The sequence below is a fragment of the Notothenia rossii genome (assembly GCF_949606895.1).
Source record: "Notothenia rossii genome assembly, chromosome: 4".
NCBI classification, from domain to species: Eukaryota; Metazoa; Chordata; class Actinopteri; order Perciformes; family Nototheniidae; genus Notothenia; species Notothenia rossii.
The window spans coordinates 67301450-67318294 of NC_136902.1; the positions used below are offsets into that span (position 1 = coordinate 67301450).

Below are 16845 nucleotides of genomic sequence, written 5' to 3' on the forward strand. Positions count from 1 at the left end.
CTAGTTTTATCTTTCAAATGGTGTCAAACATCATACCAAACAATAAAGTGACTTAATATAACTTATTCTAATTCACAGAATTACATTTGATTAATAATATGTTTACGTTTATGTATTATAGTGATTAAATATCAATATTTTGAAGGATATTCGATACAAAATGTTCAAGGAATTGTTAAACGTCATTATTTAACGTAATTTATTAATGAATAACCTCTATTTCCTAATTGAAACAATATGCTTTTCCAAATATCATACTTTGACTGTAACAAGAAAGTCTCTTTTTGTAATGATAACACCAAAATACTGTCTGTTAAAAAAGGACAAAGAAATGCATGTGTATCTGAAGCTTATAATTGTCCTAAATACGACTCTTTAGACGTCCCCTGAATGCAGCATGTAACCTGATGTAAATGCGTGTGTGTTGAGCGTGCCAGGTCTAGAAACATGGCGGCCTGCGCATTACGCCGAGGCTTGCTGAGTACTGTCAGTAAATACAACAAGAAACACGCACACAGGATACTGAGTGTGGTGGACAGTAGCAGCGGGTCCGAGGCGTTCAGACCGCGGGTTCAATGCCGAGCATGCGGGCTGTCCGGCGGCTTTCAGCAGAAGAGGTTCATGTCGTCACGGTAAGAGTGTCCTCCTCTGTCAATGCTAACATGCTAAAGACTTTAGCCAAGCCCTTCAAGATGACACCGTAAAACAAACACTGGTCACGTTGTTGTTGAGGGGACACATTCCTCGAGACGGTGCCTAAGTGGTGTGCACACATGAGCTAACAATTAGCAGTGCAAAAAGGAGAAAATGCTGTTGTCCTCTGCTGTTCATTAGCTAGCAAGGTAACCAGCAAGCATGGATTGGGCAACACCTGATATAACTGCCTGCAACCTGCTGAGTCAAAGCATGTTACATCCCTAGGTGCTGCCCACTGTTCGGAGTTAACACCCTCTCATTGCATTAAGAACAATTAAGATGAGTGGCATTATGATGCAACGCTATCAACAGAGGTATAGGAAGTACTCAGATCTTTATAGTAGCAATTCTTCATTGTAAAAATACATAATATGGCCCATATCAGATTTAACAATATAACATGTTTGTATTATAATTATTATTGCATAAATGTCAATATTGCACTTGGTAAAGGTTGGGATTATTTAAATGACTTGATACACTGCTCGGTAGCTTAACCTTTAATAATATTGATTTGTTGGTTGATTTATATTCTGATTTATATATCCATACCTGAAAAGTAGCTAGTAACTACATTTGACTAATACAAAAAAGGTGGAGTAAAAAAAATGCAAAATAGCATCCAAAATGTAGTAAGTAAAAGTACACACTAGGATAACATGAACATACTCAAGTGAAGTATAAGGACCTCACAATTGTACTTGAGTACATGTACTTAGTTACATTCCACCACTGATAATCTACCATGACATACTACTCAAAGGCATTGTTTATGCAGGAAGCTCTTACTATACTTTGTCTAGGTTTGATGTAGCGTTCAATCAGTGATTATGTACACGAGCCTTGTCAGTGGTGGATAGTAACAAAGTACATTTACTCGAGCTGACTTACAATTTTGAGATACTTTACAAGAGTATTCACAGGTTATGCTACTCTATACTTCTACTCCACCACATTTTAGAAGCCAATATTGTACTTTTTACTCCACTTCATTTATTTAGCTGTATGTTACTAGTTCATTTTAGATTTAGATATTACAATACAAAATACTAATATAAATTAAGTATTAAATGAACTTTGACATATATGTATAGGCTAAGATATCCAGCAGCAGTATATACAGTTATTCAAATTTGCTCTACATTTACCAGCTTTTATAAACACATCAATAATCATAATAGTAACCCCCTTACTCAAATATACTGTATACGGTTCTGAAATGGGCCATTACACATAAGGAATTTAGCTGAGATTCCAAAATACTTTGTTACCCTAACAGAAACAAAAGAGCACAATTATTAAAATATGTCAATGTTCTCACTGTTTCGCAGTATCAGGTCTCTGTATTGAAAAGACCCTGATGGAATATTCTTAAACACTAGCTGAGAAAGATAGATATATATATATATATATATATATATATATATATATATATATATATATATATATATATATAATATATTTACCTGCTGCCACTTATGCATAGTCTGAATATCATTTAAGCTTTAATTTGATTGAAGTGTTGAACAAGTCATTGATTGGACCGCGGCGTGACATCACACTGAGATTGGGGTTGTAGAACTTCCTGACAGACTAAAACGGTAAATGGCCACAAATTGAGAAACGGTTAGATCTTTGAGTTAAGGCACTTGGCACTCATCTCCATTTGCAAGATTGAAACGGAAAAAATCTAAAGGACAACATTCATTCTCAAACATAATCTAAAGATAGGCACATTTAAAAATGATAACCAAAATATGGTGCAGCAGAAACAGTTGTTATTAGTGTTTTAGGCAATGCTTGTTCTTTTAAAAGTTGGGTTAATTAAGCTGAATTTGATCAATTGTATTTGTTCCAAGAGAAATATCAGATTCAGATGTCAGATTTCCAGATACGACAAGAGTTTTCAGACTTGGTACTATCATTAGTTACATGGGGACATGGATGACTACACGTACTCTTCTGAGGAGGAATTGCAAAGGCAACTTAAAAAAACAAGTATTTCAAAAAAGAAAAGGTTTTAATTTTTCTAAGATGAATAGGTAATCTCTTCAAAATGTGTTTCCTTCTGGTTCATTGCTCTAACTCCAAGTCTATTTTGATTAAATGATCAGCGAAACAAAATATAGTGTTATAATTAGGGATGCACCGAATATTCGGCCACCGAAAATGATCGGCCGAAAATGGTTCAAAAGGCCATTTCGGCTCTCGGCCGAAAGGGTTTTAGCACCGAAAACATATCACCGAATGTCAGAGAACAGGGTTACGTTGATCATACTCCGCATATTTGTCCGGGTGTTTTGATTTCAAGTGGTGGAGTCATCCCGAAGTGGTTAAAGTCTTTGCAGTTACACCCCCTCGAGAAATGTCACGTTTGACACGTTTTACAAATCGCAATCCGCGCCTCTCTCTCTGATATTTTTAAATATCTCCAAGCGGCAGACATGTTGGCTGTGAGCCAGCCGCGAGCATGGTCGTGCGCCGTGCTTGTCGCCGCGTTTTGATTACGTCATCACAACAACACGTTAGGTTACCAAATTTATAGGTGCATTTGTTGTTGTTGAAGGCCTGGCTGTTAGTCTTTATTTACACTATTTTGTTGTAGGCCTACTGGCCTAGATGTTTATGCAGTTTTAAAGCACCTTAGCTTTGTTCTGAATGCACTTTGTTGTAGTTATCCTACAGAGAAAAGAAAATGCACTTGACTTGGAATTAATGTACTGTATGCATTCAAAAGTGCTGAATAAATGTTTTATAGACCCATAATAGTGATTATTATTTAAGTTAAGTTTTGCCATAATCATGTCTTTTTCCATAATCAGGTAGCTGAACAACATTGGTAAAAAATGTATACTATATATATATATATATATATATATATATATATATATATATATATATATATATATATATTTATATTTATATTAATCATTTTCGGCCTTTCGGCATTCGGTTTTCGGCCAACTGTTTCCTATTTTCGGTATCGGTTTCGGCCAAGAATTTCCCATTCGGTGCGCCCCTAGTTATAATTGAGTATTTTAGGCCAAACTGTTGCAGACAAATATTATTTCTGACAGCTCCTATTTGTCGTCTGAAGCCGAAGCATTGTCTCTCAAAGGCTGTGATTTAGTGGAGTGAGAAACCAGTTAGTCCTTTTTGTTTCTGAAGCCGCCTCCACTTTACTAAACAGAAACAAAGGGCTGTAAGAAACTTGGTCAGATAATGACAGAAAGCTGTGTATTTGTAAAATATAGCTCCGTGAAAGGAAGTTAAGGTGGGTGTACACACAGCCCCCTCTAAGTTTGAAATATCTGAACGGATTCAGCACCAGCTCTCACTTGAGTAACCTGTGTAAACAAAACTCCTGTCTTATTGCCAACATTTCTCGGACATGATGACAGCTCTGTGGCACACTGACCTGGCTTCATCCTCACGTACAATAGGAAAAGGATGAAGTGAAATGGATGGTTCCTGTGTTTACTGAGAGGAGCACTTGGCTAATTACCAGGGCAGGGGTCGCTTTGGGCTGAGGGTTTGCAATGGGTTAGCTATATTTAGATCTGGTTATCTCTGCTCAAACAGTGGATTGATTGATTGTTGTAGAGACAGAATAGAAGTTTGCAAAGTGGAATGACTGCTTTTATATTTGCATCATATGTTGCTATCTACATAGTGTTTTCTATTTCAACTCCAAATAATGAAATTAGTGCTGTCAAACGATAATTCATTTTCACTTTAATCACAGTAATAATCTATGATGAATCAGGATTCATCACAATTTTAAAATAGTATTTACTTTTTTGGGGGGGGATAAAACTAATAAACTTGTGGTGTTGTTATACGGAAATACATGACAACTAGTAAGACAAATCAAAGTTTTTTTATTTTTTTACTTGTTTATGACATGATTTCTGAATTGTTGGACTTAAGTCCGTCAATATCCTGACACGTCGCTAAAGCACCCAACAATGAAGGGTGATCTATTTCATTTAGAAAATTCCACTTTTAAAACTTCAAAATGTTGTTTGAAAACAAAACCCATCGTCACTTCTGGCTTTATGATATGACGTAAAATGATTTGCTACCACCATTTTTCCATTGTGATGTTTGTTTAAACAGACACTGAAGTGTCATCTGTTTGACTTAAATAAGTTGTTAAAGCCGTTGTTATAGAGAGGCGAAGTCCCGCCCATCTACTTCCGACCCATGGGACCTTATTTCGGAAAGATTATGTATTGAAGTCAATGGGGAGAGTAAGATTATCTTTCTATCCCATTTTAATTGTGCCAAAAATTACACATATGGTGTTTGTCAATCTTAAATAATAATTTCCATGTCAAAAAGTCACAGTTTGTCGTAAAACTGTTGAAATATAAGACTATGAAAAATACGCAACTAGAAAGACTACAAATCCCAGAATCCCGGTCCCGCATGCTGGCTCTTACGGAACCGACTGACTCCCCTTTTGTGTATGTACAGCTCTCAACATGCCCAGACTTGTAGTGATTTTCACCTCTTTTAATACTTTCCCCCTCATTCTGAAAGAAAGAAGTGAAAAAAACGGCCATCTCGGTATGTGGTGCAAGACGGGAGATGTAGTTCATTGAGCGGTTTCACACAAAAAATGTGTTACTTCTAGGGCTGCTCGATTATGGCAAAAATCATAATCTCGATTATTTGGGTCAATATTTGATATCACGATTATTAAAATGTTTACTTTTAAAACATCAATTTATTGGAGAATATTTGTTTTGAACATTATGTTTTTAACATTTGATTACCCTGAACTTTAAGTATAACTAAACTGAAAAACCAATAAAAAAAATAAAATAAAAAAAATAATCGTTTTATTTCGATTACGTTGTTTTCGTAATCGTTGCAAGCCATAATAGTAATTAGGATTCAAATACGATTTAATTGAGCAGCCCTAGTTACTTCGTAGTTTTACGACACATTTTTATTTTTTTTACTTTCAAAATTATCTTTTAAATTGACAAACATCATATGTGTAATTCGTGGCACAATTCAAACGGGATAGAAAGATAATCTTTCTCTCTCCAATGACTTCAATACATATCTTTTCCGAAATGAGGTCCCCCGGAAGGGGAGGAACTTCGGCTCTCTATGGAGAGCTGCTGCGATTTTATAATGTGCACAACACAGTGCATATGCTGGAATCCTGCTAACGCTTTAAAACGGCAAGCACTAGTTTGTGCCAGTTCCTCTACTTTGTGGGCGTTTTCTCTGCCATGCATGGTAAACATCTCCGCTGGAACGACGGCAGGAAGTTGGGGTCAAACTTTGCAATCTGATCAAGTTGCATACATTTTTTTTTTTGCACATTAAAGTTTCCAGAATATTCCCACACCTTAAAGTTGACAATCCTCAATTAAATACATTTCATGTGAAACATATTTAAAGTAGGGTTTGTTTTAAGTCCAAACACGATTTTTTGATTGGTATAATTCTGATATTTCTTATGTCAAACAAAGCACCCCCCTTATCTCAGATGTCTCTATTCAGTGCAATGGATATGAGTCATAGCATCTCTTCAGGGCAGCACATAGTGTTACTTGGCATCCTATGAATAGACATGTGTGTATATATAAGAAGATATAATGCTGCTTTCAAGACATGTTGGAAGCGCTTATCAGAAGAAATGCATGAATGAATTATCTCTGTCCCTAAGATATTTGGCCTTATTACCAACAATGTCCCTCTTTTACATATTTAGAATCCTGAGAAAAAAAACTTTGTGTACAAGATTTCATTATGTGAAATCATCACATCTGTGTTGCGTATCTATAAAAGTATAAATACCCGGAAGAAGCTCCGTTAGACCAACCTGTTTTTATCAAGAGTTTTACCCGTAGGAGCTATTCTTTTTTTTAAAGAAGTCATGACTTCTAGCAAGGGAACATGGATTTAAAGAAAGCACAGTATTTAACATATTTTAAAAATATCTGCTTTGCAGTTGTTGTAATTTAACATGATTGGCTGTTTCCAAATATCATCTCCATCGACATTGTCGGATCTGAATGGTAGTCTGAAGAATCAATGCAAAACTACTGATTGTCTTTAACACGAGACAATTGGTTTACAAACAAAAAACTTAAATTTGATTTAAGTTGGACTTCAAACATATTTTTCATAGTAAAATCAGGTTACCTTATTTTTGCTCAATACACCCATGATAAGAAAATAACCTGAGACCAACCTACTGTGTGATTTAATCCCATATATATCCACCTCATTAATCCCCCCTCTTCATCTCTGTTGTAAAGATTAGCTTTGCAGGGAGCACAGAAGTATGCGTGTTATTTATTAGAAGTGACCAGCTGTTGTTGTCATTGGTGATATTATAATATATATATATGTGTGTGTGTGTGTGTGTGTGTGTGTATATATATATATGTGTGTGTGTATATACATACATGTGTGTATATGTGTGTATATATATATATATGCGTATATATATATATCTGTATATATATGTGTGTATATATATATTTGTGTGTGTGTGAGGCCGCAGGCAAGAACATTGAGATTAGGACAAATTATATTCTTCTTGTTATCTGAAAAGTCGAGGTGTTTTACTCAATCCTGTCAAAGTTGTGATTGAGATTACGACTGAAGGGGGGGGGTGATGGGAGGATGCAGCAGGATTTTCTAAAGGGATGAATGTAAATCGTCTCTATAGAAGGGGAAATCCTGACGCCTATTCTCTTCAGAACTGGGGGATTCCCTGCCGAAGCTCCTCTGGGACTTATGGACTGTTTGTGTTTTTGTGTTTGTCCACAGGAAGTTGTTTTGATCAAAGTCCTCTTGTTTTGCTTATGTATGTTAGTTTGTGGTCTTGTGTTCAGAGGTGGGTTTTAAACTAGTGCTGTCTATCAATAAAAAAAATTGAATCATGTTAGTCACACTAGTATTCCCTATTTTTGGTGGGAGATACATCTAATACACGTGTGGTGTGTTAATAAAGAAATGCATGAAAAACGGTCAAGTCAGAGTTTTTTGACTGTTAATATCACGAAGTCCCACAATTTTCCGACACTTGGCTAAAGCAACGACAAAGCCGCTTTCATCGAGAGCCGCTGCGATCACCCTCTGTAAAATGTGCGCCAAACAGGACATGTACTCGTATGGTAGCATTCACATTGCAATGACCCTCTGCATAATGTGCGCTACGCTTTCTTTGCCTTTTCACGGGCCGTGCAGCACATTGTAAACGTCCGCCATGGAGTTACGGGTCAACTTAGGGTCAAACTTTCTAATGTGAATAAATAGCGTTATTTAATTTTTTAGCACGTTAAGGTTTCCAGATTAATCCCCAGTGTTAACGGGCCTATTAAAACACCCTTGAATGCACACACAGGGTTCAGTGTTTAATGGTGCTGCCTCTGTTTGGCAGGAGCAGGCCTGAAGGGAAGATTCTGGAGACGGTGGGAATGTTTGAGGCTGTGAAGCAGCACGGAAAATATGAAACGGGACAGGTGAGTCACTTCCAGTCACAAAACAAACACAACACAAATCGGATAGCTCTTATCAGACCTCCTTTTGAATAATACTGTATTATCCTATGTTTTCTGGTCTGTTTTTAAGTTTTGACACAACATTACATTAGTTTTTTTATGATAGTACATTGATGTGATCCTGTCAAGTGACTGTAATCCCATCTACTTTCTTTTATTAAGCCCCCTGCAGATGTCATCTCACAGCAACTCATCCAATGTGTGCTTGTTGTTCTCTCCTCAGCTGTTTCTCCACAGTGTGTTTGGCTACAGAGGCATCGTCCTGTTCCCCTGGCACGCCCGCCTCTACGACAGAGACATCACCCCTCCCATGTCTGAAAGGTAAACCTCCACTTCTGGCTTTAGACTACACCGTACAGTCCTCATTGGCTTGTTTGGAGGCTTGTTTAACTGAGATCTTTTTCTATCTCTTACTTTCTCCCCTCAGTAAACCTGACTCTCCGGGTGCACACGGCTCCAAGGAGGTGAAGGGGAAGACTCACACATACTACCAGGTCCTGATTGACACCAGGGACTGCCCTCATATAGTAAGTCACTATACAGTTACAGTAGGGCTTTTTTAGGACCACCTTACATTGCACATACATCTGAGGAAGTCAAGACAAGCAAGAAAGTGGAGCTGGTTGAAGCTCAGTAACACATTTGGAATTTCAATAACTTCATTTTGCCAATATTCCTTATATTTACTGCATCATTTAAGTCCAGATTTCAACGGAAATCCTCTATCCCTCACATTTAAAGAGCCTGTGACAGCCTCCCAACAACTGTTGTGCAATGAAATATTGGGCTACTGGTAATCTCGAACAGTCATCTTGAAAAAGAAGGTGCGATACCATTCTGATAAATATCAATAATTTCGAACATCGAGGGGAAATTCCTTTCGACTCATTTTGAATTTTTGGGAGAAGCCGGAAGTGACGTCAATAAGGGAACTAGGGGTGTAACGGTACACGTACCCGTTACGGGCCCTTCGGTTCGGTACACGTGTGCACCGAACAAATATAACGTTAAACGTAATGGTCAGAGGGATGCGTTCAAATTTAGTCAGTAATTTGAGGAAATGGCGAACGCAGATAAAGTTGAGCTCGAAAATCCTCCAGCATCATTGAAGTCTCCGGTTTGGGAACATTTTGGTTTCGCAGTTACGTAAAAGGATGACGGACAAAGACAGGTGGACCGAACCAAAGCTGTTTGTCGGCATTGTTCAACTAAAATTGGTTACGCGGCTGGCAATACATCAAACTTGCACACTCATTTGAAAAGGCATCACCCGAACGTGAATATCACCGGTACCAAAAGAAAAAAGACTGAAGTGCAAACCCAACTCCCACTAGCATTTAAGCCTCCACCACTCGCAAAAAGTTCAGACCGAGCCAAAGCTATGACAAACGCCAAATATCCTTATGTTGCCATGTTAGCAAAGCGCTACCTGACTGTATCTGCTACCTCTGTCCCTAGCGAGAGGGTGTTCTCCACAGCAGGAGACATTGTTAGTGCCAGCAGATCTGCCCTTTCGGCAAGCAATGTGGACAAGTACATTTTTCTTTAGGATGTGATATAAAAAAAAAAAAAACGATTATTTTTGTAGTTGTAAACTCAAGTGGATGAAACTACATTTATTAGTGTTTCATGTCAATTCGGCGAACATATGATACATTAAATGATCGTGAGGATGATGATGATTTTAAAAATCGTTTGTTTTAGCCGGTCTGCATTTCCTGATGAGAAAACAAACCGATGCTTTTTGTAGTTGTAGTACACCAACATAGATTCAACGTGTTTTTAATGTTGGGGAAATTAATGGATAAAATGCACGGATTATGATTAGTATTATTATTATTCCCACTCCGATCGGGACACAAGGTCCACCGTTTCCCCGCAGCGAGGCTCCCCCCGTTGACAGTTAACGTGGACTGGGCTGGGTGCAGTGGCGGACTGGCCATCGGGACGAATCCCCATGGGCCGGTACCGAAGTGTGCCGGTCGGATAAGTCACTAGCACTTCCCCCACTCCCCCCGTTGACAATTTACTAGTGGTACCGAAGTGGGCCGGTCGAGAGTCCCGGGCTGATTTTTAGTCCCAGTCCACCACTGGCTACATGACCGTATGATCGCCCATATTGACGCACCTAATTCCTAAACTTCTAACAGATACAACATAAACCGATCCTTCAGCCTAATATGAGGACTCAGACACGTTCAAAATTAAACTGTCATCGCTGTCATCGCTTGCTGCTGTGTGCCCCATCGTGCGTTTACATGCAGATGCTGGGATCCGGAACGGTGCAGCTGGAGCGGGATTTGAAGAATCCCCGAGAAGATCCAGAATATGTTCAACATTGAAGGGCAGATGAATGGTTATCAAAGTACAAATATCCCAAATCAGTTCAGTAACGGTTTCAAGGGGACAATATTTACTAAAAATTGATGGGTTTGGATGATGGGTGAAACCCGTTTCACAGGCTCTTTAAATAGTAAGCCATATTCACATTGCTTCAAAAATGAAATATTAATAATGAATACTTGTTCTTAAACCCATAGAATCCTAATAATTAAATTCCTAGTTGTTACACTCACTTACACAGACCTTTGGGACAGACATTTGATAAGAGTGTGACATTTTTTTCCTTAACACATATTGTCCTTGGAGAGGTTGTAATATATCTTAAAGAGGCCCTATTAAGCTTTTGGGGGTTCCCCTTTCCTGTAGTGTGCTATACAGGTTTTTAGTGCATGTAAATGGTCTATAAGGGCTAAAATCCCAAATTCTTATGAGAAATATTACATTACATTTAATTTAGCTGACGCTTTTATCCAAAGCGACTTACAATAAGTGCATTCGACCAAGAAGATACAAACTTGAAGAAAACAGAATCATATAAGTACATCAGGTTTCATAAAGCCAAACCATTTCAAGTGCTACTCAACTGGCTTTAGATAAGCCAGTCCTTAGTTAGTATACAAGTCTTTTTTCTTTTTCATTGTATTGCTCGAAGTGGAGTCGAAAGAGATGAGTTTTCAGTCTTCGCCGGAAGATGTGTAGGCTTTCTGCTGTCCTGATGTCAATGGGGAGCTCTTTTTGAACATTTAAGTATGGAAACATGAAGTGCAATGAGTGTTAATGCTCCATGGAGACAAAGCTAGAACAGTGTGAGAATCTAGCTCTGGTTGTCCTGTCAGCAGTGTGTCTCTGTGTGTTCGACAGTCTCAGAGGTCCCAGACGGAGGCAGTGACGTTTCTGGCAAACCATGACGACAGCAGAGCCCTGTACGCTATCCCAGGTATGCACAGTGTTCAGGACATAGCACTTCAATGATACATTACAGAGGTTCTGTCAGGTTAAATGCTTTCAGCAGACCTAATTAAACACTCATTCTACCACCACACCACTTTCCATTGTCAAATTTCCCTTTGAAGATTCAAGTATTCAACACCCACTCTTAACATTTTGATCAATTAGATCCATTACAGCAATGTTTTAAAGCTAGATGGCCTATTACTGCTGTTATTTCATTTATTCAAAACAATGATGAAGGACATAGTTGAGCTTTAATTTCAAAACGATGATGTGTTAACTGAATTAAACAGAGCGCACAAGGCGAGATTGCCTTCTAGGTTACCATATGTGCTCACACCCTTACATGGTCAACATTACAACCATTAAACTCTAACGAGAACAATGAGGGTAAACACCAATCTGTTTTCCCAAATACTCCCTAGTCTAGTTTAGCTAAAAACAACAATACTGTCATTAGTGAGTTGTTAACTATGGAGTCTGCTCTGCTGGTCAATGTAGCCCAAATCATATCACTGTTGTATATCCCATTTCTAACAGTTTTGAATGGGGCATTCATGATAAACAATACAAATAAAAAGCTATTTCTCAGGAAATAGTCCAGCTCAGAACTCCTTTGTTTACTACCGTAACATAGTGACATCACTTTGTAAAACTTGTGTTTGTATTTGCTAGCACTCCAACACATTGTATGTGATGGGCCACTCTCCAGTTTAGCTCCCACAGTATATGAAACGTCCCCTTTGAGGCATTCATTGCTCTCTGTCTCGTCCCCACACCGTGTGTGTGTTTCTGTCATCAGGTCTGGACTATGTGAGCCATGAAGACATCCTGCCATATAACTCTACGGAGCAGATCCCCATCCAGCACGAGCTGTTTGAGCGCTTCCTCATGTTCAACCCTGCCAAAGGTACACTCTCTTCTGGAGCGGCCACATCATTTTTCACACACCTTTTACAATGCAGAGTCCCACTTTAGTCTTGTTAACAAATGTCATTGCTATTAATCGTAGTCATAGTATTTTATTCTAAGTTAAATATTGTAGATATTTAAGCAGTTGATGTCGGTTTAGTTAGTATTCTTTTTTTCCAAAGCCATTAAAGCAATATTTTACCCACAAAAGGACCATTTTAATATCAATTACTTACCCTGTGATACCTTGAATTAATTAAGAAAATGTTGTTATTTCTGCATGAATTCAAAAAGGATAAGTGTTCAATATGAATGGAAGTAAATGAGAGCTTAGTTAAACAGAAGCAAAACTATGCATAGTTTGTAAAATGATGTATTGATATTGTTCTGCTGCTGTTCACACAGCCCCTATTAATTCAATTCCCAAGAACTTAATGTGTTTTTGGATCCTTTTTCACTGTCAAGCCCAACCAGAAACATTTTCTAAGCAAATAAATGTATCACGTTGTGAGTTTTGATATACAAATGGTCCTTTTGTGGGTGAAATGTTCACTAAATAGCTATGATGGTTGGCGGTCTAGTGTTTTACAAGCCAATATCGAATGAATTCATGTATTTCCCTGATACAATGAGTCATATTTAGTTTCACTTCTGGTTCGGATCCGACCATTGACGTTTACCGTTTACGTGGTCGATGTTACAAAAAACAGTATTGTGAGTAAACATGTGCTTTGTCCTGTAGCTCCACCATTTACACCCAGAGACACCCTCAAGGCGTGGCAGGAGAAGAACCACCCCTGGCTGGAGCTGTCAGACGTCCACAGGGAGACTACGGAGAACATCCGGGTCACCGTCATCCCCTTCTACATGGGCATGAGGGTAAATGACCAAACAGCATCTAAGTTCAGAGATATGAAGCTGCTGCAAACACAGCCTGTAGCACACTAGCTCGAGTATTAGCCACATCACACTGACCTATCTTTAGCTCTGCAAATCAAGACTATGGCTGTGACTCTTGCTGTTTTCTGTTTTGGTTGGTTCTGTTAATGCTAATGGATATTCTCTCTGATTCTCAGGAGGCCCAGAACTCCCATGTATACTGGGTGAGTAGCAGATGTTTCTCTTCTGTGGGGAATATGTAGTCACTTTGGGAAACGAACACCAGCTACAAGCACTGCTTTATTCCACCTTAGTCTGCATACTCAGTACTCTGACACTTGTGTGTGTTGTCTCCCTGCAGTGGCGGTACTGTATCCGTCTTGAGAACATGGGCGCCGAGGTGGTTCAGCTGAGAGAGAGGCACTGGAGGATCTTCAGCCTCTCAGGAACCCTGGAGACCGTCAGAGGACGAGGAGTCGTAGGGAGGGTCAGTGCACCAAAAACACACACGATGTCACAGGAGGGCAGGGAGAGAACTTTGTTTCAAATTGGGAACAAACATCCCCAGTCACTCAACGACGAACTGAATTTGGTGGGCAAAGGTCAAGATCTCGGTGACTTCATAAAACATTTTTCGCCAACAAACACAAATGAATGCGCTAATTATGACAATTGTAAACAAATGATGACACAATTATATTTTTAACCTTGTGAATTATATTTGTTATCTTCTTAACATCTTCACACCAGGTTTTCAGTTTCTGTAAGATTTTAATGTCATGGAAAATGTGAGCAATTCCGGTCAAATATGATCTGTCTAGTTATTGAGCTTTTAAAGGCAGGCTATCTAAATAATGACATCATAAAGCCATGCACATTCATAATACTTTGTGTTTGCAGAGCTGCTACGCTGCAAACACAATCAATACAACTGGCTTAAGGGCCTAAAAACACAGCCAAAGGAGTAATTTAAATGTTACTGGATATTTACTGGCACTGATTTTAAATATCCTATCTTTAACGTTAACAATACTGTTAAAAATGTTTTAGTTTTGTCCCTGATGCGTACTAAAAACTACTCCTAGGAAGTCCAGATAATTATACAATACATTTATCAGACGTCAATCCAACTACATCTTTGAAAAAATAATTCTCAAGATTTTTATGACTTACCAACACCTTCAATTTATTAATGTTTTTTTTCTAGCTGTGAGCAGCTTCTCCCTCTCCATTATAGGACAAAAGTGCGCATCAACAATGATTTGTGTAACCTTGTCATTTTGTTCTTGTGTTTTTTGTGTGTGTGCTGTAACAGGAGCCCGTGTTGTCAAAAGAACAGCCGGCCTTTCAGTACAGCAGTCATGTGTCTCTACAAGCCCCCAGCGGACATATGTGGTGAGTTTGCGCCGTCTTGCATCACTCAACTGTTAAATAAATCACATCACAGCTTCATATACTGCTGTTTCATATTCACCTTCAAAGGCTTAATATAACTTCAAATATGGTCATACATATGTCTGAAACTAATTCAAGCTTTACTCTATTATTTATGTTTAGGGGGACGTTTCGTATTGAAAGAACCGACGGCTCTCACTTCGATGTACGCATTCCCCCCTTCTCCCTGGAGAGCAACAAAGATGACAAAGCGCCCCCCGCTGGCTACACGTTCTAACTGCCCGTAGTCTCCCCCCCGCCTGAGAGGCCCTGACACTCCGTCAGTCCTGGTTCTCTCTGGGTTGTCTGGATTTGTCCTTCCCTCTGTAACACTGCCTCAGCCTCTAGCCAAAGACTAGCGTGAGTCAGTTATGCAAAGGAGAATTATAATTTTCCTACATCATCCAAACAAAGGCACGTCTTTCCCTTCACTGTGAGAGTGCATCAAACAGCAATATGTCCTTAGGTTAATCATATAGAGTGGTGCAGTGATGGCATATTTGTGTAGGTCAACCTGAAAGTTAGCATCACAAGGGCTGCCTAGACAGAAAGCAATGGGATTTTCAATATGTTTGGAGGAAAATAAGCTTTGTGGCCAACACACGTTAATGATACTGAACAGCTAGAAGATACGGACATTCACGAGTTGGGTGTTTACCGACATATTTTATGTCGTAGGACAAAACACGGACCTTATTTCAGGCTTCTAACCAAAAACATGTGTAAAACCCAATGACTTTGAGACAAGGAAACCTGAAATGGTTCTAAAAATAATTTTCGGATTTTAGAACTCATGACTGCGCCACTTTGTATGATTATAGAAGATAAATCTTCACTGTGTTTAAAGAGACATGCATTCAAGTGGAACAGTGCTGGGAGGTTGATTTGTTGTTGCCAAGCTGAGCTGGACACTTTGAGTATCTGACAGCTGAACATCTTCGCAGGTTGGTTTTATTTCCTGCTGAGCTCTGAAAAGAGAAACAGCTCCCACTGAGCTTCACACCGAGGCCTCGGTAGGACACTTAAGTGAAGATTAAGCCATCACTTTAGCTACGTGTTACAAACTACTCTTTGATACTTTCTGTTTGAATTTAGGATAACATGTCGCATTACTTTTATTTTGGACCCGATTTGACGTTCATGTTTTTAATCAAGCCTGGTCACAGTTCAGTGGTGTCTGAGCTGTGTGGGCTGCTGATGGAAGGGAAATCGGATGAAATTCTGGTTTGCTTTTAGTGCTGAAGTTACAGTGTTTGACAACATTATAGCGCAGCGGATGGAATTAGGCTTTGACACTCGTCAACAGAAAATACGATTTTTATTTTTCGCTTTCTCATTTGTGCTGTCTCAGAAATGCTCTTGTATCTTTTCTGAGTCGTACATTTTGATGAACACTATAAAAAAGATCTGTAAATATTACAGATCATCTTTATTTTTAGTCTGCATCATTTAGATTTTCTTGATCTGTGATTCTCTTGATCGGTGCTTCAAAAACTGGGATTTCCATCCGCATGTGATCCAATGGTGTCAAAGATCAAACTGAGTGAACTGTATGTGTTGGCAGCCAAAAAAGAATCCCTTCTTTGCCGGAGCGTTGAGCTGAGTTCTTGTGTTAGAATAACAAATGCAGGACAGCTTTATTAAAAAAAGAATGAAGTTTTAACTCGTGAACACCTCTTTGGTTAAAGCCTATTGTTTGAATTTGGATCTGTGACACGGACAGTTCTCAGCCTGGATTTTCTCCCTGGTAAAGTGAGCAAATAAAGCTAACAATTCGTTTTGCTAAGTGATTTGAAGTAACTATGATGGTTGAAATACTACTGTAAATAAAGATGTAAGTAAAGGCATAACAAATAAATACCTTTTTGAAAAACCCATATTGACATTTATTGTGTTAGTCTCAAGGCCAATACAGTTCAGAGAGAAGAAAAAACTCTTAAATCATTAAAAAAATCGACATCCTTTCTCATACACAGTAGGCCTACTACTAATATTACTACTACATGAAGATTGTTGTTTTAAAATGATTTAGTTTATGAACTTCAAACGGCCACCACCAGAGGTCAGTGCAATCTTTCCTTTATTTTTCTGCCTA

General features: G+C 38.6%; 1 protein-coding gene across 1 annotated transcript; it reads left to right on the forward strand.

Moving 5' to 3' along the window:
- Positions 1-387: 387 nt before the first annotated feature.
- On the forward strand, positions 388-16625 carry poldip2 (polymerase (DNA-directed), delta interacting protein 2). The gene is made up of 11 exons (XM_079677781.1): positions 388-632; positions 8117-8192; positions 8455-8552; positions 8659-8758; positions 11436-11511; positions 12328-12435; positions 13180-13316; positions 13514-13540; positions 13678-13803; positions 14632-14711; positions 14874-16625. The coding sequence occupies exons 1-11, from the start codon at positions 448-450 to the stop codon at positions 14986-14988; spliced, it is 1128 nt and encodes a 375-aa protein (XP_079533907.1). The 5' UTR covers positions 388-447; the 3' UTR covers positions 14989-16625.
- The last annotated feature ends 220 nt before the right edge of the window (positions 16626-16845 follow it).

What these genes read in the sequence shown, in the direction of transcription:
- poldip2 (XM_079677781.1), top strand. Translation starts at nt 448, where the DNA reads ATGGCGGCCTGCGCATTACGCCGAGGCTTGCTGAGTACTGTCAGTAAA. An exon ending in AGCCCTGTACGCTATCCCAG is followed by an intron (nt 11,512 to 12,327) that starts GTATGCACAGTG and finishes TTCTGTCATCAG; the next exon opens with GTCTGGACTATGTGAGCCAT. An exon ending in GCCCCCAGCGGACATATGTG is followed by an intron (nt 14,712 to 14,873) that starts GTGAGTTTGCGC and finishes ATTTATGTTTAG; the next exon opens with GGGGACGTTTCGTATTGAAA.